General features: G+C 42.5%; 1 protein-coding gene across 1 annotated transcript; it reads left to right on the top strand.

The window, feature by feature from the left end:
- Positions 1 to 271: 271 nt before the first annotated feature.
- CRABP1 (cellular retinoic acid binding protein 1) lies at positions 272 to 12297 on the top strand. The gene is made up of 4 exons (XM_068696041.1): positions 272 to 470; positions 603 to 781; positions 3542 to 3655; positions 11970 to 12297. Exons 1-4 carry the CDS (start codon positions 401 to 403, stop codon positions 12018 to 12020), a joined length of 414 nt encoding a protein of 137 aa, XP_068552142.1. The 5' UTR covers positions 272 to 400; the 3' UTR covers positions 12021 to 12297.
- Positions 12298 to 22252: the final 9955 nt, after the last annotated feature.

Genomic DNA, 22252 nt, shown 5'->3' with positions numbered 1-22252 from the left:
ACCGGGCGAGGCGCTCCCCCCGTAGCACACCGCTGGGGGCTGCAGCAAGCGGGGAACACACCTCGGGGGGCTTCCCCAGGGGCCTCGGTAACGACCCGGGGGTGCCCTCCAGCCGGGCGGCCCCCCTCCGGCGCCCCCAGCCGCGGGCCGATCGATTCCCCCCCCCCCCCCCCCCCCTTCCCGGGGAGCCCCCCGGCAGGGCAGGGGGTGGCGCTGGCAGGGGGCTGCGGGGCCGGGCCGGGCCGGGGGGGCTGCCCCTGGCGGGGGCCGGGCCGGGGGCCGGGGGCGTGTGCCCCGTTGTGCTGCCGCCGCCGCGGCCCGCCCCGCTCACAAGGTGCCCGAGCCGCAGCCCGAGCAGCAGCGCCGCGACCCCGCCGCCGTCCGCAGCGCCCGCCCAGCCATGCCCAACTTCGCCGGCACTTGGAAGATGAGGAGCAGCGAGAATTTCGACGAGCTCCTCAAGGCGCTGGGTGAGCCGGGGGACGGGACGGGACGGGACGGGGCCCCGGGGGAGGGGGGTAAGGGGCAGCCGCGCTCCGGTGCCCGGTGCTGGGCGAGCTGGCGGCTGAATTCAGGCTCTGCTTCCTCTCCTCTCCGCCCAGGTGTCAACGCCATGCTCAGGAAGGTGGCGGTGGCTGCCGCCTCCAAGCCCCACGTGGAGATCCGCCAGGACGGGGACCAGTTCTACATTAAAACTTCCACCACTGTCCGCACCACCGAGATCAACTTCAAAATCGGAGAGAGCTTCGAGGAGGAGACGGTGGATGGCCGAAAGTGCAGGGTAGGAGGAGAGCGCGCGTGTGTGTGCGCGTGGGGTGTCTGTGTGCACGCTTACAGACACACAACTGCTGCCCTAGCCATGAGGGATGCTGTGCCCATCCCACAGCGTTACCAATCTCTTCTTAGATAGGACAAACACGCCTGGTGCCAGCATCTCCAAACAGTGCCATCGCTGCCATCCACCCACTTCATCCTGGGAAACACTCTGGGGGGGTTCATGGTGGTTGCAGCACCCTTTTTCCCTCTTCCAGCATTCTCCCTCATGCAGGACAGGGTAAAACTGAAATCTGAAGGCAACAGAGTGTTGCAGGTCCTGAAGGCACAGCTCGGTTCCTTGGCTGGCAGGGTTTTGTACAGTTCTCTTTGCCTCCCTCTGCCTTGGACACCTCAGCTGCAGTGAAGGATCTCCTGCGTCTCCCTCCATGATGGGAACACAGGGAATGGTGGAATGAGAGAGACCTCGAGAGTCAGGATTTAGTGTACAAGCCTGACATAACTTTTGTACTAAAATCAATCGGACATCTTCACAAGCAGGACCACAGACTATTGGTAGTTTTGGGCTGGAATCATCTCTCGAGTGCATGTCTTCAGTTTGCTGATCAGATAAATCTTTAACAGTGTAAGACAGACTTTCAGCCAGAGTTATAACAGACATAATTACACCATCTCCTTGTGCAGAAGTGCATCAGAGGGCGTTCACTGGAGTGTTTTGGGTTTGATTCTGAGTGTGTGAGCCCCTGCTCCTCTGCCCTTTGTAACCACTTTTGTGGCTGTGGAGGGGATATAATAGTGGTGCTGTCAGTCAGCAGCATCTGACACCAGCTTCTTGCTGGTGTAGATACATGGGATCAGGAGTACTGGAGAAAATCATAGCTGTCTTTGAAAAAAGTTAACAAAGACATGCGTTTGTAGTCCTTTGCCCAATTGCTTTGCTCTCACTGACATTTATATTTATAAAGAGTACCAGAATGTAGTCCCAGATAAAGAGTATGGGTTTTAAAATATCTTGTGATATTGAAATAATCTTCTTGCCAAGCTGTAATCTCTGTTGATTTTTGGGCCAGCTTCTGAGACCATTTGAACAATTAAAAATTCAGCATAAACATGCTATCTTCAGTGCAATTGCTATGACTTTAAACTTACGAAAAAGGGAGGCAGATCTTGGGAGATGGTGAAGATTTAGAACATCCACTTCATCTCTAGGATGAGTTATCGTATATTTAACAGTTTGTTCAGGAAATGTTGCTGGCTTTGGTAGTTTATCTTGTTCAGCAAAAGTAGTATTTTAGTGTCTTAGTGCATAATGTGCACACAATAAATGTGACCCGCTTTCTGGAGAAGGATTTATTGCTGCAGATGGAAAAACAATAATTACGGCTGTAAGCTTTGAAAGTTGGAAAAATCTGAAAGAAATGTGTTTTCTGAAGTAGTAAATTTTTTCCATGTGTTGTGAAATTGTTTACAGTCCAGTCTCAGGAATGAGTTGTACGGTTGTGTATATATAATCAAGATGTGGTCACAGTGCAGAAACTGAGAGATAATAAAATAATACTTCAGAATATAATTTGCAATACCTGGCAAAATTGTGAACTGGTGATAGATTGTGATACACTTTATGGAGTGGAGGGTTTTGTTCTGCCAACTAACTTAATCCATTGTTCAGACAGACAAAGAAGAGTCCTACGCAGTTGCACTGAAAGGCATAGCTTCTATAACTGCTGCTTGAGATGGCTTGTCGGCCTAAAAAAAAAGTACTGTTTTGAAAAAAGTATTTATAAAATGAACAGCTAATTCTAAATCAAAGGAAAGGGTTTTTATTTATTTAATTAATTTCCCCTTGCAAAGTCTGGGATGTGTTAACTTGGATTTATGCATACATATGTGTGCACACAGTATTTGTATATAATCACAGACTAATGAATGTCTCCCATGTGCTAGTTGTAAAGCAATTACTTGCACATTCATTATAGGGCATCCTTCTGCACAGCTGTTCCATTGCACCATAGAATAATAGTTCAATGCTAGAATGAAAAGCAACAGAAAGTCAGGGCTTGCCTATTTGTGAAAGCTAAACAAAATCCTATGTTTTCTTAAATTATTTTTCTGTAGTTTCATAGTCATTATTCAAATGCTTTGAAAAATGCCTGAGGGAATTTCAATCTCCAGACCCACAGCCTTAAAAAAGAAATATTGCAAACAATAGAATCCTAACAAAGTTTCTTTAATTTAATTGTGATTTATTCTGGTTTGTTAGCACAATATGTGCTTAACATACTGTTAACTTGGCAGAGTGCCATATAGCATGAAAGGTTATAAGAGGCAGATACTGCATTATTTATGACCATAAAATGATACATATGATTCTTGATGCTTTTACACTAAGGGGACGCAGTAGTGATAAATAACATGTCACATCAAACACGTGTTTGGGAATGTGAACACTACATCACATTTTTAAAATATTTTTCACTATTAGGCATTTTATGAAAATGGCTTTTAATTTAGAAACAAATGCTGATCTACACTGAAAAGATACATCTACAATTACTTTGCTATTAATATATACTTACTTCCAGGAAGCCCACTTACACCTTAATTTTGATTTCACCACTTTCCACTGATGCCTTTTTCCCTTTGCCTTTATCTATGTGTTGCTCCTTTACTGCAGCAATTATTCTCACTACTGCTCATTGCTGTCTCTCTGCCTCATGCTGCTAGAGAATATAATTAATGTTATTCCTAATGGTTTTCTTACCCGCAGAGTTTGGCCACTTGGGAGAATGAAAACAAGATCTATTGCAAACAAACTCTTATTGAGGGAGATGGTCCTAAAACATACTGGACTCGAGAATTAGCTAATGATGAGCTGATTTTGGTAAGAACCTTGAACCCACCCAATGCATGCACCATATTAACAGCTTTCATTACTGTGTAGCATGATGTAGTATTTTTCCTTACCCAAATCTGTCTGGAAAACTGCTGTTTTCAAAATTCTCTGTAGTATAGTTCACACATCAATCTTTCCTTTCTTTTTGATTTTTTAAAGAATGAATGAAAATATATGCAGTTTCTCACTTGCATTTTATTGTTATAGCTTTCATCATACTTTTACTGGTAAAATAATCACAAGTGGGCCACTTCTGCTCCACAATAACGCCAAAGAATTTGCTTGATTTATTGCAGATTTTCTCTGGTGAAAGTGAGATCAAAGTGTTTGACCTCATTTCTGAAGAACCTTCTTCTCCAGAAGGCATGCGTTTAATGTGTTGCTTCTTAAACACAGTCACATGGTGTATAGGAGCGATGTGGCATGTTGTTAGTATGCTCTAATCTCATTTTGTTTATGAAGAACACACAGTTACTCCCTTTCTTTGCCACCCTCCCCAATTCCTTGATCATCTCTGAATGCAGTTCAAAATTGCCCTCATGAGCTTGTCAGAAATCCACCCATTTGCATGTTTGCTGTCAGCCAACATCCCCCCACTCCTGTGTAACTTTACATGTGGCAGCAGGGTTACTTTGAGCATTCTGAGCAGCACCTCTGCAACTGCCTCTCCATTTGTGCCATAAATCATATGCAGTTTCTTTATTTATATTGCACTTATTTCTGTTAGAGCTGAGTTCTCTTTACTGAATATTTCCTCAGTCATCAATTGACTTTAATGAAACAGTATCCAGAACTGGATATAGACAACAGTTTCTCTGGGTTGCAAGTAGCACAGTTCAGCTAGAGTTCAGAATCATTTTATTGCATGTGTTCTTACAAGTTAATTCTGGGTAAATCAGTAGGTTGAACTCCTGTGCCTCATCAGTTTGGTCACGGAAGGCAAGCTGCTGGAGTGACACGTAAGACATCAAAGCAGGAAGTTTTTATTTTGAACTATCCAACTAATGAAAACCCTGCACTTTAAAAAAAAAAAAAAAAAAAAAAAAAAAAAACAAAAAAAAACTCACAAATGCTTCTCTAAAGCAGTTGGAGCTCTGTTTTAAAGATTGCATCTAAAACAAAAACAAGACCCAAACCTAACCAAGTATAAATAAAAAGCTTTTAAGGTGTTAATGTTATTCCAGACATCTTGGAACTGTTCACCCACCCCTTAGGAGGAGGTGTATGCTGTTAATGAAATCAGAGTGGTTTCCTTTGAATTACTACTGTAATTCTGGATCTTTTTTTTTTTTTTTTTCCCACTCAACCACTGAAATTCTTTATATTATCCAAAAAGTTTAGGAGACAGAGTACTTTGATCTCTGCTTCATCTTCATATATAGTGGAATGAACAAAATGTATTCTCAGCGATCATTTTTTCAGCCTTCTAACAATTAATTTTTGTAGTTTATCACCTAAACAACAAACTAGTGAGGTAGCTGTTAAACTAAGTGAATTGTTTCCAAGCAAAGCAGGAAAGCCAGTTATAATACTACTGTCTCCTGCAATCAGCAACATGAACTTATCCAGATGGCGAAGGGGAATGACGTTGGTTAAGAAACAAGAGCAATTCAAAGATTATAAAGCCTCCAGCCTTTTTTCTTGCATAATAGAGCCTGTTGAGCTTTTCTGAATGAATTGTTTTTCAAATTAGGATATAAATTAGAAAAACCTCCTTCTTATTAAAATATTTCAAGTTATAGGAACACAAACATAACTTCTGATAAGTTGTTTTACTGGTTAATTGCCTTGCCACTAAAATATACACATTACTTCTAATCTGTACATGTCTAGATTCAACTTCCTGCTGTTACATATCGTGCTCATTAGAAGCTAAATATTATTCCTAATGTTCGTTATTGCAAATAATTTTCTTATCACCAATGAAGCCACCTCCTAGAAAAACCTTATTTTTGTTAGGCTAAATCACTAGAAGACCTTGATCCCTTCAATGTAAAACAAACTTTCTTTGAATCATTCTTCCAGCCCCTACAATTTATCAATTCACTTTCTAAACTGTGAAGAGTAGAACTGCACGTGCTGTTTTGCCAGCAACCACACTAGCATCTGATGCAGTAGTGACTCCATCTCCCCACTCTTAGCTGAAATTCTTCTGATTTATATGCAAATACTTTTTTTTTTTTTTTCCTGGAAACTCTTACTTAGCTGATCATGATCCCAAGTGTTTTTCCTAGTTTCTTATTCCCCAGACCAATCATCTTCCCCTTTTCTGCAAGTTAGGACCATGTTCATTGGTTGCTAAATAGGATTTTACTGTGGCCATTATAAAAACATAGTATATGTTTCCAAGTGATTGAGATCATTCTTCCTGTTTTTCACTATTTAATATGATTCTGTGATTCCATTTTTCTTTTCTGAAGCATAATGGCCTATTTTATTTTATTAAATAGTAGGGCATTGCTAGGTTCTCAAGACAAAGTTTCAAGCTCCTTGATGAGACCTTTGATGAGATTGAATGTCCAAATCTTTTAAATGCATGGGTCAACATGTTCAAAATCCTCTGTCACCCTGGAGCTCGGTAATGAGGTTTTTCTGAGAGTAATGGTGGTAAGTGTGAGGGTCCATTTGGAGAACTTAAGATGGACAAAATTAATCCTTTTGGGAGACCTTCTCTTTAGTGGAAGACAGAAAGGATTAGGGGATACTACATTTATTGTCTGTAGCTTCTAATTGTAGAACCCCAGAATATTCCCTGCAGTCTGTTCTTTGGGCTTTAAAAGCTAAACTACCCAAAGGGTTTGGCTGAGGTGCATCCCTTGACCATGACAGGGAGCAAAGTAGGAGTAGGGAGCCCTTAGTGGGAAGACTGGGGAATCCCTTTTGATCTCGTGTCTCAACTGTGTTTGGATTTTTCATCACTCCGGTGAAGAAATGTTCAGCTTGGAATTTTATTTTATTATTTTATGTCTTGCTTGGAAATCTGCCTTGTGTCTGAGTCTGCAACCCCTCATTTATGTCTTACTTCTTCCAAACTAAGATCATGGTGAGAAGATGTATTGTCTTTGTCTTCCCCCCTTTTCTCCTTCCATCATCCTAGCTTGTTGAGGGTTCTTTAGGACCTGAAACTCTCATGCAGTTTTGCTGCCCATATCAGTTCAAACGTTTAATGGTTCCCATCTTCACACTTTTCAAACCTTCTTACTTACCTAAGAAATACTTTCTGGTCCTTAACTTTTCCTGAGATACTTTGGTAAAATTTCCACATTTCTATTCTGGCAAAGCTCCCTAAAGCTCCCTAAGCAGAAGAAACCACATTCCTATGAACTTCTAGATGTCTGCAGCTGGGAAAATGTCCTTTATGGAGCAGACCCTGTGATGTAGCAGTTCAGGAACTCTGTAAGGCTGATACTTCTCACACTCTGCTCTTGCTTCTCCAGCCAAATAAATCTTTCAAGAAGTCCTGTCTCCTTCCTAGCTATTACATGCATTTGTAGAGGAAATCAATAAAACTCATATACCATGTGCAAAAAGTTGCAAGAAGGAATCTAAACTGTGTTAGACTGAGGCATTAATGGGAAATAGGCTTGGGGCAACAGGCAGGGGGTGAGGAATGAGTTTTACTCTGCTAATAGTGTCTGTATAAACCTTGGAGGTTTGCCACATAATTTTTGATCTAATGTGCCACGTTGCTTAGGGGGTCCATTAAATTATGACATTTCCCTAGTGGAAGGATATATTTTTCTTTCCAACACAGCATGTTAAATAAAATGCATTTTTTAATCCATATTAAAAAAAAAAAAAAATCAGTGTTGAATTTTCATGACTACCACAGAGCTAAAATAAAAACTTTATTACTATATAATTATCAATCCTTATTGCATCCTAGCAGAAGAAATTCCTCGTGTTCTTCAAAGATACACCCTTGGAGCAATATGATGTTCTTTCATGGCACCTCTGTTCCTCTGGTATACAGATGCTGGGAACAAACTATTTAGTTAGGGAAGGTTTTCTTTACCTTCAGGTGCTAGTTAAGTTTGCCTTTAGTTCTTAGTTCCTTGCAGCATGGAGAGTGAGATTCCTCTTTCTAGTAGCATAAGTAATATTTGGCTCACAGTATGGCAGATGTATGTCTGAAGTCCCATTAGAAAAGAGACCTTTCAGCTAAGTGAGGGATTCAGGATTGAGCTCTGCTTTATAAAAAAAGGTGCTGCAAATGTGCTAGATCATTGCATCTACTTTAATCAGTGCTGCTAATTATAATTTTGTGTGATGCTCTTGCTGAGATTTCAGCATTTCTGATTTTCAGAAGGACTGAATAATCTAGATGAAAAAGATTACATGGAATATGTAAACAAAGGAGGGTGGAAAGGATAGATCCCCATCAAAGTCCACATCTGCTTGTCTTGACTCTATTCTTGAGTCAGCATATCCTTGTCTACAATTCCACTCTGAAGCCACTTGGATTAGAGCTTGGGCAATCAAAATTGGAATCTAATACAAAAGTACGTTTTTCATTTACTTGTCTAAAAATTAAGACCTGGTATTTAGGCTGTTGTAACATGCTTTTCCATCCCTTAACTTTGCTTTTATAGTCTGTAGAGTTTTTGCTCTTGCTGTGTGTTTTTGTCAAGGAAATTAATGAGCTATCAATCACTTGGGTAAGTCAGAAGAACAAAAGGTCTGCTCTTACAAAGTTAAAGGATACTGCTTCCGAAAGTTTGCTATTCAAATGAGAAACATCTATATATTCTGACTTTATCTGCCTTGCTGCTTTCATAGCTGCTCATGCCTCTGTAGAAGTTTAATCTATAAAACAAATATTTTAAAGTGGATGGTTACTGAAGGCTTTAAAAACAGCCTCAGACCACATTTTGCACAGTTGATGTATCACACAGGGGTTCTCAGAATCAATTATAGCAAGGGTCAAAGATCAGAACATTAAGGGGGCAGAGGGGTTCAGGCATGGTTTATATCCTCCTTTCCCTTCCCAGAAAAATCATGGCATAGTTGATTAAAACTGGTGAACTGTGGAACTTAGATGAGTGAGTGAACATTTTTTAAATTATATTGCTGGCTTCTAAAATTAAACATAGCAGGTAAGAAAAGTCAATGAGGATTCGGAAAGATATTTTGCAGCTAAATGCTGAGATTTGTGATGTGCCTAAACCTTGTACAGAACAATGATAAACTACCTAAGCATTTAACTTTTCTATAGTTCTTGAAGAGTGATCATAGAATCATAGAATGGTTTGGATTGGAAGGGACCTTAAAGATCATGTAGTTTCCACTCCCCTACCATGGGCAGGGATGCCACCCATTAAATCAGTGTATTTAAGTGATGTTAAATTCAACCAGTTAACAAAAGGAGGGTCACCTCCTATGGAAGTCAGTGTGGGACGGTGTAAAGTAATGTCTGCTTTATAGTATGCACGTGTACATATGGAGGTCTGCACGTGGATCCATGCAAAGCCTTTTCTGAGGATGGAAAGATACTACTCATTTAAGTAGTATTTTTTCTTTTCCTTTTATTTGCTGATGTCTCATGTCTTCCTTTTGAGAGTTGGCTCTGCAAGTTGGTCAGTCATGAACAGATAACATGATTTTTGCATATGGTGGCAGAAGTGATCTTAGCCAGTGATTGTTTCAGTGACAGTTTTCCTGATTATACTGTTCCACTTATCACAAAGGCTCCTTAGCAAATGTTTATAAAGAAGGCCTTATAAAAGCAATTTACTCATACAATTATATACTACTGCCCTGTAATTCTCATTTTATATGTGACGATATCAGTCGTCATCAGATCTTGAGGGAACTGAGAGATGGCAGTTTGTTGGATTATCCCCTTGTGCAGGGCTTTCTTTGCAGTGTGCATTTGGACTCTTAGCTACAGATTATGTCAAGCTAAATGAAGAAAACTCTTCCGTAATTGGCAGTCATTGCACATTAAAAACCCTATTTTAGATTCAGATAGAAGTCTGATCTTGTAGCAATTTGTAAATGAGTGGGTCCTTTGCAAGCTGGTGGGAGTGTGGTGTTTGAAAATCCTGCATCTTCTTGTTAGATTTGAATTCAGCTTGGTAGTGTTGCACTCTTTTGATTTGCAACTTCACCACCAAGTAGCCAGGATTGTTCTCTCTCTTTATTAAAAAGTTCTCCCTGAGTCATGGGAACCCCTAAAGTCTGCTTGTTCTGACAGGTACTAGCACTTTTTGCCAGTCTAGAATTAGAACCCTAGATATTAAACTGCTCCATCCTACCCCTGAATACAAGGATTTAAGTGTGAAGGATATAAGAGTAACAGCCTTTTGATTTGGATCTTCCCCTGAGCTTGGGCCCAGCTGTACAGTAGATGCTTCTGTGATTAACCACAAGAAAAGGAAAGCAGCACGTTTGAACGTGTTCCTCCTTGCTTGGTTTAGTAACGTGTAGTGGAGTTTTATCAACACTACTAGTAAGTTACAGTAAGGTAGGGAAACACCTTTTACCTAAGTCCACATTTAAACCATGTACATAACAACAACAGTCACAGCCATTTCTTTATGTGCTTCAGCATGGAAGTAAGAGCAGCAGCGACCAAAACTTCAGTTGGCTTAGCAGAATTTGAATGTACCACAGAAAGACTATCACTGTCAGTGACCTTCTAGTCTATACAGACAACCTCAAGCCCTACATGGTCTTGATTCTGACTTCCTTTCTCTGGCAGTGATCCTGCTGAAGCAATTTCACATTTGTGTATAATTTTGGAAATGCTGAAGGAAACCGTAGTGGGGGTGTTTGCAGCTGGTGCTGCGGGCAGTAGGAAACTAGCAGCATCCTTGAATATTCCTTTTCAGACATTTTCATGTTTAAGTTAAAAATCTTACCATCCAAAATTTTAACAGGCCTTTTTCTTCAGTAAAGTGAACAAAACACATGCCAGAGGTGGTTTTAAAGCCAAATCCCTTCAAAGTGGTGTTGGCCAAAGCAAGCGTAGGAAGCGTTAAAACAAATAAAGTCCAGCTGAATTTTCCTAACACACCGGGGTAGGTCTTAATTATATTTTCAGTGAGACCTTGGCAGTTATTACAGCCAAGCACCCCACCTCACAGCTCATTAGTAGTGAGCTTGAAACTGTCCATGTCAGTGTAGCTGGACATCTACTGTGCATGTAGTCAGTATTTCCTCATTCTTGCACACATATTTCCTTTATGTTTAATTGTTTACTTCAATTTTAGCCTGCCAGACTTGAAATCACATACAAACACTTTGGGTTTAGGTAGCTTTCTCAGGCAGCTGCCACAATCTCTCTCATGCCTAAAAGCCCTGATAATCTCTACTGCAATATTGCTGTCATTGAATTGCCTTTTACTTACAGGACTAGGAGGTGATTTGAAAGCAAGCAAGCAAGCAAACAAAAATGAACCAACAACACCAAAAACAACTCAAGTTTCAGATACATGTGAAACCCTATCTGAGTCAGTATAACATGATATAAGACCAACTCTAGGTACCTGGAAAATCAAGGCACCCTGAGATACTGAATCTGGCATGAGAAATGGGATGGTAATGGGACATTGTATTAAGTCAGTGACTCTCAGATGTGTAGTGATCAAATATTTAAGAGATATCATAATTTTTTCCTAACATGAAATGAGTTTGATCTCCACTACATTTTTTCTATTATGTGACCTCATTTCAGACTCTTTCTGTAGTTAACTAATTCACTGGTTAAGGTCGACATATCCTGAAAGAAGGCTGTGATTGACACTGTCCACATTACAGCTTGGGAGCAAAGGTTTCAATATCTTGGTAGGTTGTGTCAACATCTTGCAGCATTATGTTCACAGATCATACATACATATTCACCAACTCTCCAACATTGCTCTACTGACTTCATTTGAACTACTCTGATTTATACCTGCAAATACTAGAGAAGGTGTTTTGAACATGCCTTCTGATCTGAATTCCACCCCCACCATTTCCAGTTCAAAGTGTTGCAAATGTGTCTAAATATAACAGCACTACATTCCAAATTGTCTTTCTTTTCTCATGTTTATTTATAAATGCATGCCATGGAACTATAGAAAAAGGGAATTTCTGGGTCATTTATCATTCTGACAAAATTCATGGTGCCTGGGAAAGAAGGTCACCTACAGTGCATTCCTCTTCCAAAATGACTCCTTTCTTTGCTCTCATCTGTCAAAAGGCATAGGAAATTGCATTTCTGCTGTAGGACTAGCTACTATAGTAAAAGTAACATTAAAAATGGTGTTAAGCGTTTGCTGATTCTGTCTCTTCTGATTGATTTCTATTTCTTTTCCAGACCTTCGGTGCTGATGATGTTGTGTGCACGAGAATTTATGTAAGAGAGTAAAAAAATCCATTTACTTGTCATCTGGGATGAAGTGGAGAACTGTGAAAAGCCCCAGTGTAATGAGTATCCATGTGTGCTGTTACTAATGCGGTGTTGTATGTGACCGTGTGTGTTATATATGAATCCATATCCTGTTAAGTGTATTTCACTTTATTTTTCATCACAGACACTACTCCTTCTCATTTTTATGCCATCATTTTTTTTGTGTCTGCTTTGTATTCTGTAGTTGTCATTTGCTATGGTTTCATCTATTATTAAACTTATTGGGCATAACTCAGAGCTGTTTTGAGGTGTTTTTAATAGAAAACCCAGAAGTGCTTTGATAAGGATTAAAACACTTTTTAACCTCTGTTGAAGTCAGTGTGGAGTTTCACTGCTGCTGGCTAGACTTTTGTAAGGCCTTTTGCAGAGCTGCAAGCTGCTTTCTCAAACTGGAAACTCTGCCTCTTCTTTTTTCTGACCTGCCTCCTTTGGAGAGTCACTGAGGAACAATTCCTGTGATTGCTGGGGCTGTGATTCAGTGGAACCAGACAAGGAGAGCTCATTGCCCTCTTTCCAGCTGCATCTGTAAAGAATGACCGAGTAGAGCAACCATTTTTCTTTTTGAATCATCATTGGTTCGCTTTCTGGGTGGAAACACTCATTAACCAAATACAAAACCCAGCTGTATCTAAAGGACAAATAACATTTGTGATCATGACTAATACTTACTGTCATCACACCCAAGCATCTCAGACATAGTTAGAGAGCCAGAAGAATCTGGTAGACTTTACTTATTTTGGTCACAAAAAAGGTAATGCTGGGCAAAGCTGCTTTTCTCCTACCTTCTCACCTATGATGGGGAAAACTTCTGATGGCTTCACTCCCATTCTCAGTATTACAGCTCTCAATTTTGTCAATTCAGTATTTCTTTTGTTGAACTGAGTAAATTCACAAAGCAGGGCCATAGCTCAGTAATGAAACACCGAATTTAATGTACTTATTCTGGCGCAAAGTTCCAGCCACAGCACTATCAAATGTTAGATTCACTCTGAACAGACATTCCTATGATGAACCAAGAACTTTCTTGTTCTTCAGTGTGTGAGATATCTAGACATACATGCTAGGAGCACTACTTCGTTCTGTGCAGTCTCCAATCTTATCTGACCAATTTTTGGCTTTGCAAAATCATTTATCAGCTTTGCATTACCCAATCATAGCAGATTTTGAAGAGGTTCAGAGTTAGCAGAGTGTATGTCCTGTTCACTGGGCTGTACTCAGTATTCATAGCAGTAAAATAGGTCCAACTCTTGATCGTCTTTGGACATCTGTGGCAAAAAATTACTTTGTCTCTTTGTAGCTCTGCAGAAGAATCCCCTTGACATGATTCTTAAACTGCTGTGGAGAAAATAGCCACCTGTTCTATGTATCACACAGTGAGCTACAGCAGCACAACAGGAGAGAAACAGGATGTTTTCTGTCTCCTCTGCTCTCTGACTGGTCACACCTTCTTCATCCAGGATCAGCATTCAAGATGATTCAAGTTCAAGATTGTTCAGATTCACATAGTGCAGTTGAAGAGAGGGATCTTTTCCTTCCACACTCTAACCTTAAGCCAAGCCCCATTTTCACAATCTTGTTTCAGTTGGTACCAATTAAATATACTGCGTGTCAGCTTGCACTGAAGCATCAACTGAAATGAGTTCACTTTGGTTTGGATTTAGGTCATGCTGCCCACTGATGAGAATGAAACCATACGGGGGGGGAAACAGTGATCTATCTTTATTTTTTATCTTATTTTAAGATAAAAATTGTAATTTTTGCCCACATAAATTCCATTTATGGAGTATCTGGACCTGCTTGTGCAATCAGCTATACCAAAGGGACTCCACAAAAAGTGCCAGGCAGAACTAGCTCAAAGCGTCTCAGTGATGTGGACAAAACTGTGTATTGCCACATCAAGGCTGAGAAGAAAAGAGCTCTGTGTTGTAGAGCATGCTGGCTCATGCTGTATCTCTGCATCAGCAGGAGGCTGCCAGCACTGTAGGGTGGGTGCTTTGCTTCCAACTCCTGACTCTGGGGTGGGTGAGAAGGTGGACAGTGGAGGCTGGTACAAGCAAGAGGGGGCAAGTACCAGAGTCAAGGCTGGTAGGTTCAGGACCCTTTTGCCTTTCCAGAAAATTGGCAACTACCTTTTCTGCCTGTATCTAAAGTAGCCCTCGGGTACACTCTGTGAGGACTCAGCAAAGTATTGGTATGAACCTCACTCACACTGTCTAGAGCCTGTGAGTGCACTTAATGGAAGCAGTGATGTCTATGTCTCATTTCGAGGAAGGATCATGCTAAGCTGTTGTGCCGCTCCAGCAAATATCCTTCAGAAAGCTTTACCACCAATTGGAAAATACCAACTTACATTTCCATCCAGTTGGCAACTGCTGTCCATGCAGTAAAGCACGAGCTGTGAAACTGGGTTGTAGAGGTTATGATTAAAAACAGACTCTTGAGATATGAGCTGCTCAGCGTAACTGGGAACTTTCCTCTTCCAGGATTTAAACTGTTCCCCCAAGCTCTGTTTACAGTCTGGCAAGAAAGAAGTTCCTTTCTTTAGTAATTTCAGTGTGGAACCTTCACCACTTGATTACATTTCATGGAGTTACATTAGAGTTACTGGTGCGTGGGTAAATTTGTATGAACAGAATTGATCCAGAGTTAGTTTTATGGCTCATTCTTGAAACTTTGCAAAGGCCAAATTGCATTTTGTGAGTCCTCCTGGATTTTAAAGCTCTTCAAATCTAGGCACACAAGGATTTGGAATGATTTTGCTGGCCAAAAGCCTTGCAGTCATCTCCTGCCCTTTCTTTCTTTGCTGAGATTAGGCCCCTTGGGAAACATGGGAGTTGAGCAATGCCAGGGTGGCCAACAGAGACAGTTTTATACACTTTTTGGGAAAAAAAAAAATGAATTAATTTCTCTCCAGATGAGGTGATGGAAGCAGAGTGGGGTGACTGTAGCCAGCATCCACAAAAGCTTGGTGTCACAGTGTCTGAGTGTTAAACAGTTGCTTAGCAGAGTAGGATCCTCAAAGCTTCAGGTGGCCATTCTGTGCATATGGGAGTGAGGGACTTCTATAGACGAAGATGCCAGGACAATGGAGCACCTAAGGGTTTACACAGAGGGTTTGTTGCCTACTTGATATCACTCGGATACCTGAAAAGGGTCCACAGCATTTATGGATACTGTTTTCCACGTCCAGATCAAACAGACTCTCTACATCTCTAGGTGTTGAATCAAGCATGTGATGGAGCAAGCAGTAGGGTTCTAGGGTTCTGCTCACAGCTGTGTGTATCAGCAAGCAAGCTGTGCTCCTCCAGAGATGCAGAAACTTCCTTCCCCTCGTGCTGCTGTGTTCTAGATAGTGCGTTGGCCCTTGGCCTGGAAGCAGCCGGTGGTTACAAGCATGTCATGGTGACAAACAGCTCACCTCTGTCCAGCTGGTGGCTGCTCAGTTGCTGTACAGAAACCACTCACTGCATGTCTGCTCTCTTGCATGTCTCTCTGCCCAAGGAGCTCAACTTCTGAGGTCTGCTGGTGGCCAGTCGTGATGGCCAAATGCCCTTAGGGCTTTGTTGCTGTGAACCATACAAGTGAGTGTGTTCAGGAGCTCTTCTCCGTCATTTTATTCCATGCTGTTATTTATGGTTAAGAGTATCTCTCCACACAAAGCCAGCAGGTTACAGATAACTAAGAAGGTGGGAAGACTTCCTCCCTGGAAGACACTAAAATAGAAATGCCCTGATTTCAGTTGCCTCAGCAGTCCTACTGCTTTAAGGGGCCAAGGGAGTCTAAACATAGGTGCCTGTAGCTGTTTCAGATAACCAGTGTATCCACAAGATCTGCACCAGGCTAGCGTATAACACAGCCTGTGCATGAAATCTGTGCCTTTTTTTGGAGAGGCAGGAACAGACTGGGGACAAAACGTGAGAGCATTACAACATAGGTGGCTGTGATTAGGCAGCTGACTCCCAGCCAATGTGTCTGCGGGCTTGGGGCCGTGCTGTGCACTGCACGACTGATGGCAACTGCCTGCCACGGTAAGACAAAGAAGGGGCTATACAGCTATCTGCAGCAACTTGGAGCATGTGTAACATTTCACAAAAACAAAGCTTCTCCACATGAGTGGAATACTAGGATACAGCAGCCATGTTCTCTTCCCTAGGCAAGAAGAGTTCATTTTAGGATTTTCCTTTGGTTTTCCATACTTTGTTCTCATGCCGCTCTCATAAAACATGTATTGTTTTTCTTTTCTCCATGAAAAATAAACATCCTAACCAGTAAACAGATCAGGCAGTGAAGTTGAATTCAAAATAATCCACTGTGGGAAACCCAGCATAGGGAAAAAAAATCTTAGCCAGAAATGTGATATTGCTTTGAATTGTTCAGTTTGCACATATCTGTCCCAGCAGCTGCTATTGTATGAGAACAGAGCTGTCCCCCTGCATGCTGCATGCCCTGAAGAGCTAGTGTTGCGTTAGCTCAAGGGATCACTTATTGCACTCGTAGTGCAAAGGGATCTGTTCCTGCTGGCAGGAAACTCCAAACGCCACAGGGCTGCAGAATCCGGAGTCTCTGAGTCCTGTTAAAATATGGGCTGTCTGGATATTGTCCTGTCAGAAGTGGAACAACGTAGAGTTTTCTCTTTGATACTACAGATGGCTGGCTGGCTGAGGAGAGTGGTGAAAAAATGCTGGTTTTAATAGTGAAGGCATAGGTGGGAACAGATGTCATAGTCTTTTCTGCTAGTCCCTTCATTTCAACATTAACCATGTTACCTCCCAGATCATGAAGCCAGTTTGGATCAGAGGCAAAAAAGCCCCACCAGGATTCCTGAAATTTTCATTCACTCTTCCCCAACTCTTGCTGCACTCTGATAAATCCAAGTTCTGAAAGTTCTGAAACTGAAAACTCGTCCTCTGTCTGTCATCCTGCTTCCATCTGAGGCCTGCCGGGGATGCTCCACCAATGTAATCTGTGGCAGGCTCTCAGTTGTTTCTCCATGTTCTCAAAACAAAGAGGAATCTGGCAGCCCCTTAGTTTTATGAGCTTGAGTACAATTCGCTGTTAGAATTTGCTGTATGACCACACTGTGACCGGAGAGGAAGATGACAAGGTTTGAGATGGTTTCCGTGGCAGGCAATGCTTCAGTCTAGTACTAGATACTGCGACCTCCTGCACAAACCAGCTGCTCGCTGGGAGACAGCTCACTTGCTCAGGGGGAAAGGAGGTGAGAGTCTCGGTGACTGACTGAATTACAAAATTCTTAAAAGCTCTGTAGATACGTATCTCAGTGTTAATCTTCACAAGATTTCATCATACATCTGATGAATTCACAAAGTTTTCAAAGGGCTAAAGCTTTCATGTCTAAGTAGCTGCCAGTGCTGGGAGGTAAAGGTGCATCTGGAAATTGAGCGATCCCATGGAAACTGCAGAGAGAAATATCTGCAGTGGGTAAGAGCAAAGATTCTCTCTCCCCGTGTGTCCACTGCCTAAGGCCCTTCCCTGACACCCTGATGAGCCTGCATATCACTTCAGCAGGCTGGGAGACATACAGCTAGCCTGCCTCTAAACCAGGCCTTGGAAATCTGAGTGCTTGTGTCCCATTCTCTCAATTTCCTCACTTTTGCGTCCCACCTACACAGAAAAATGCACTTCCACTTCCACTGAAACCACCTTTTTAAAAGCACTGAGAATTTTGGGCATCTCAGGCTGGGCTGAGACAAACAGCATCACTGAAATCTGCAATAGTTTTGATGACCAATGACTTACAGCTTTTACCTAATGTGAGTAAAATATAAGCTTTGGTAGCCTTTTGTGTTTGGCTTCTGTTCTGCCCCGTGACACAAACTCAGAACATACACCTATGGGGTAAGAGTTTATCTTAGTGTCTCTGGAGAAAGATGAGTAATTTAAAGCAATCTTGATAGAAAGCAGTGTTATCAGCGTGAGTCAGGGAGACCCTTTGAGCAATAATTCATTGTCCATGTAAACGCTGAGATCCTGGTGCTATTAGGAGGTTACTGATTGCTGAAACTGTTCCTTTCAATTTCTCCTGCTGCAGCTGGGAGATTTTTAAAATGTTCCATATGTGGAAATTTATGCAAAATTGACACTGTGACTCTGGTGCACAGTGTGTCTGGAACATCTAAATAATGATTTTAATTTGCAGACGATCCTACACAGGGTGTGCCAGGACATCAGCAATGACTGCAGTGAGAAGCCTGTGTCTGAAACAAGCACCTAATAACTCTTTTTGCAGCAGTTTTTAACACTGAGCTTATGCAGTCTGTGGCAAGGCTGGAGACTGAGAACATATTGCAGTTATTACAGACCCTGAAGTCCAAGTTCCTTTTTAGACACGTCACCAGTAATGCGTTTTAATCAAAAGTATTTTAGTGAAGGAAATTGGAATCATCTGGACATGGCTGGCATCATATTCTCTCAAGTGTGATTTATTTCCTAATTCCCTTAATGATCTTGATATCAATGAGCATGAAGAACACTAAAGACCTGTAATGTGACCATTAGCTCAGGTTATACAGCAGTGTTACTGTCCTTGGCTTTATTGCAGCAGCAGAATCTTCAAAATGGGTCATGAAGCCATAGGGCAGCTATGAGAATGGTCAGAATGCTGTGAAAAGATCATTCTGGGGACACAGCTTTCTTCTTTGCTAGTGTCTAAGTAACAGCAGGGTGAATTAATTCACTGCTTTACTGCCCTCAGTTCATCCTGCTGGAAAAAATACCTAGGATGATACTTTGGGACGTGGGGTGGGGAACATAGTACAACATTTCCCCTCACCCTCTAGCCAGAGTCAGAAGCAGGATGAACACAAAATTACATTTTCAAGAAAGGGAAAAAGTAGGTGAGAAAGGTGTAGTGTGTGCCTGCGTGTCTGTGAAACAGCCGTCATGCCAGAAGACCTGTATTTCACACAGCTCTGGCAGTCATAGCTAAAGCTGAACGCAGTACTTTTTTGCCTTTCTTCCAGTTTGTTAAAAAGTGACCAAATTTGTTTAAAAGTTGTTTCAAAAGACAGGCTAAAATGCAGAAGGAGATGTGCAGCTGACACAGCTGCAGTGACAGAAGGGAATGCGATATGCTCCCGTAGGCAGCGCCGTGGTACGGATCATTACCTTGTTGCTCCCAGAGCTCTGTGATTTGAGCACGTCGATCGATGCCATGGCACACAAGATTTCCTGTACAAAACTCAAACAGCTCTTTCTCCTCTCACCCCAGAGAGCATTCTGTGTGTTATGTCAATAGATAAAAGTGATAAAAATCTAAAGTGTAGTACTTGGAGGCGTAGACGGACCTCAGAATAAAGCCCTGAATCTGTTCCAAGGTAGGGAGGAGGAGAGAGGGAGTATATAACTTTCTCCATCATTTTTTTTTTCTTCTTGTTTTTGGCTGAGGAACAGAATTTAAGGGAGAGATTGAATTCTCTGTCATAATTAAAAGCCTGGGAAGAGCTTCTTTGTATGCTTTTAAAATTTGATGCAGTTGAACAAATTGCTGTTTAGGTCCCTAAATTGTTTGGCGTTTGCTCATGTTAAGGCAAATTGTGGTTGCATTTACTTTTGACCCGAATTCCTTGTGAAAGAGTATGTTGCTCTCTACCAAGTTTAAACATTTGCATGTGATAAATTTGTGTAGTAAGTATAATGGTCTGTTAAATTAAGCTTGAATGTATTCAGAATATGTTAATTTACTTGGAATAAGTAATTGTCGTTTTGCCTGAAGCCTATCATTTGGATGCTGCAATAATTAGGGTGCCCCTTAGCCAGATTTTATCATAGAATAACACAGAGCAAGTAGGTAAGAAAATTGCTGGGTGAGAAGAATAAGCTTATACCTTGAAGAAGATGATACTGGGTTAAATGTAAAAGACTTGTCTCCATAAGCAGACAGGATTTAAATAAATTTTTGGAGCTGATTCAACAGTGGCAGAGTGACAGAGCTCCTCTCAGAGAGCAGCAGTCACAGCTGGGTGGCTGGAGGCAGCAGTGGGCAATGGCCCATGGAGACAGTTGGGGGCAGCCGCTCGTTGCGGCGGATGGAGCAGAAGAATCTGATGGCAGCCTGCTAATGTGCCTCTGGTGAAGAGAACAGTGAACATAAATGGGTCATAAATAGATGAGATCAGCCCCAAATAAATGATGCAAACGTACAAACATCCTGGTGTCCGCTGGCTGGGAATGGTGCGAGTCTCCCTCCTGTTTACCCGGTGCGGGAGGCGTGCAGTCACTGTGAGGCACTGAGGTCCGGGCAGCAGCTTCCTACAGAAGTGCATTATGGCCTGGCAAGCAGTTTATGAGCATAGTTACCCACACATATAGTAGAGGTGCTTTTTAAAATAACCTTTTCACTCTGTAGATGTGGCTTATGTTCCCACTAGAGCCCAATGAGTCTCTGCAGAAGATGGAAGGAGTTAGCTGGCTTTAGAGGGATATCTGCAGAAACACAGTGTGAGGAGACGTGTGTCACACCAACGTGAGGCACCGTGGAACAGCAGGGTAGGGAACGCTGTGCGTGGAGCCAGTGCAAATCAGCAGACCAAAACAAGTTGCCTTTGGGCAAGGAAGCAGCTCTTGTTCTTCCTCTGCCCCTGCTTGCGAAAGTCAGGATGTGCCTTTCCCACTATGTCCAGGGGTAAGGCACGGGAATGCAGGAAATGACAGGAAGGTGGGTGGTCAGGGACTGCAGCCATGAGCTGCTAAAATGGAAGGTGTTTGTGTGGGACACGTTTATCCTTTGGAAATAGATGCAGCAGTCTCCTTCGAGTTCCAGGTGCCTTGCCCAGCCCGTTCCCTCCCCTAGTTAAGGCCTCAGACCTGCCATCAGGGTGCTGGATGCTGCTCACTTGAAAGCAAAGGGTGTTACATGCTCAGAGGCTGCTCAGCACGTGTGGGCCACGTGTGCACACTTCTGCACTGGGAGATCGTGGGGCAAGGTTTGAGGAAAACTACTGGCATGGGCATAGGGAATTTCTTTTAAGGTTCGTCTGTAAAGTACCAACCGCATTTCTGACTATAAAAATAGCAACAGTGCCCTTTGTATACGTGACTTTAAGGGCAGCATTTGTCTTACATTAGTATAATAACTACTGTCTTTGCATTCTTAGTGTTGCAAGAATAGCCAGAAGGCATTCAGCCTGCATGAGGCCTGCATGAGAGATGCTGTGTTCTCCATAACATGTGGTAAAGTCCGCTATTGTTTCTGGAAATCTTTGTACTTTGAACGCATCATTTAGCTGCCTGATCATCTGTGTGCATGATAAACTGTGTGCTTTGACTACTCTTTTATAAAACTGTGGCTATGAAAATGCAATGGCATTTTATTTTATTTGGGCAACAAAGTGGTGTACTGGGAGACGCACCCATTTCCCTGCTGGGAAATTACCGGGTGCTTTACGCCCCGGAGCTGACTGTGGGCTGTGTCTGTGCCTTTGCCATTGTTACTCACCATGGGCAGAGGGCACAGGAGGACTAAGCCCTTCTGTTGCCCTGGGCTGTGCTGTGCCAGGTGCTCTACAAAGGCAGTTTGAGGATCTCCCAAACTTCAGCCTCTGTATAGGTGCCTGAGGGCACACTCCTTGTCCCTACGGAGTTCCACCAATCTACGTGTGGGTTGCCAGCTCGTATTTTAGTGGAGAGCTGGCGGGACAGGAGCAGGATTAGGGCAGCGCAGAAAAGAAGCCATTCACACAGCCTCATTTCAGGGCCTCCCCTCTGAGCACTCTGCACAGCAAGGCTTTCCTCCAGAGCCACACCATTTCCACTTTGCTGGGTTTTTGGCACAACCTGGGCCTGGTGGAAGAGGCATGGCAGCACTGCCCATCTGTGCAGTCTGCAGGGTGGGTCTCAGGACAACCTGCACTTGTGTGAAATGAAGCCCTGCTCAGCGTTAATCTGGTGTCACAGCCGAGCGCCTCCAACTTGCTTTGCTCAGCCACGATAGCTGGCTGAGCCCACTAGGCTTCATCTGGTGAAGGATACATGGCTGAAAGATGAAAACAGGGCTTGTTAATTGCCAAGCCACCTGAATCAATAGGGAGCTCTGCACGCTACTTCGCGTGGTCTCCATGGACCCCGTATGAAAGATGAAGGCAGCTGTGACCTCGCTTCACCACCCTTGCCTCAATCAATAGCGACCAGCTTTTAAAGTCCCAAAAGGTGTGATTAAGCCTCTGCTGCAT

The sequence above is a fragment of the Anas acuta genome, chromosome 12 (assembly GCF_963932015.1).
Source record: "Anas acuta chromosome 12, bAnaAcu1.1, whole genome shotgun sequence".
In the NCBI taxonomy this organism is placed as follows: domain Eukaryota; kingdom Metazoa; phylum Chordata; class Aves; order Anseriformes; family Anatidae; genus Anas; species Anas acuta.
Note: the sequence above shows the minus strand (reverse complement) of the source record. Positions and strands in the feature narration are given on the sequence as shown.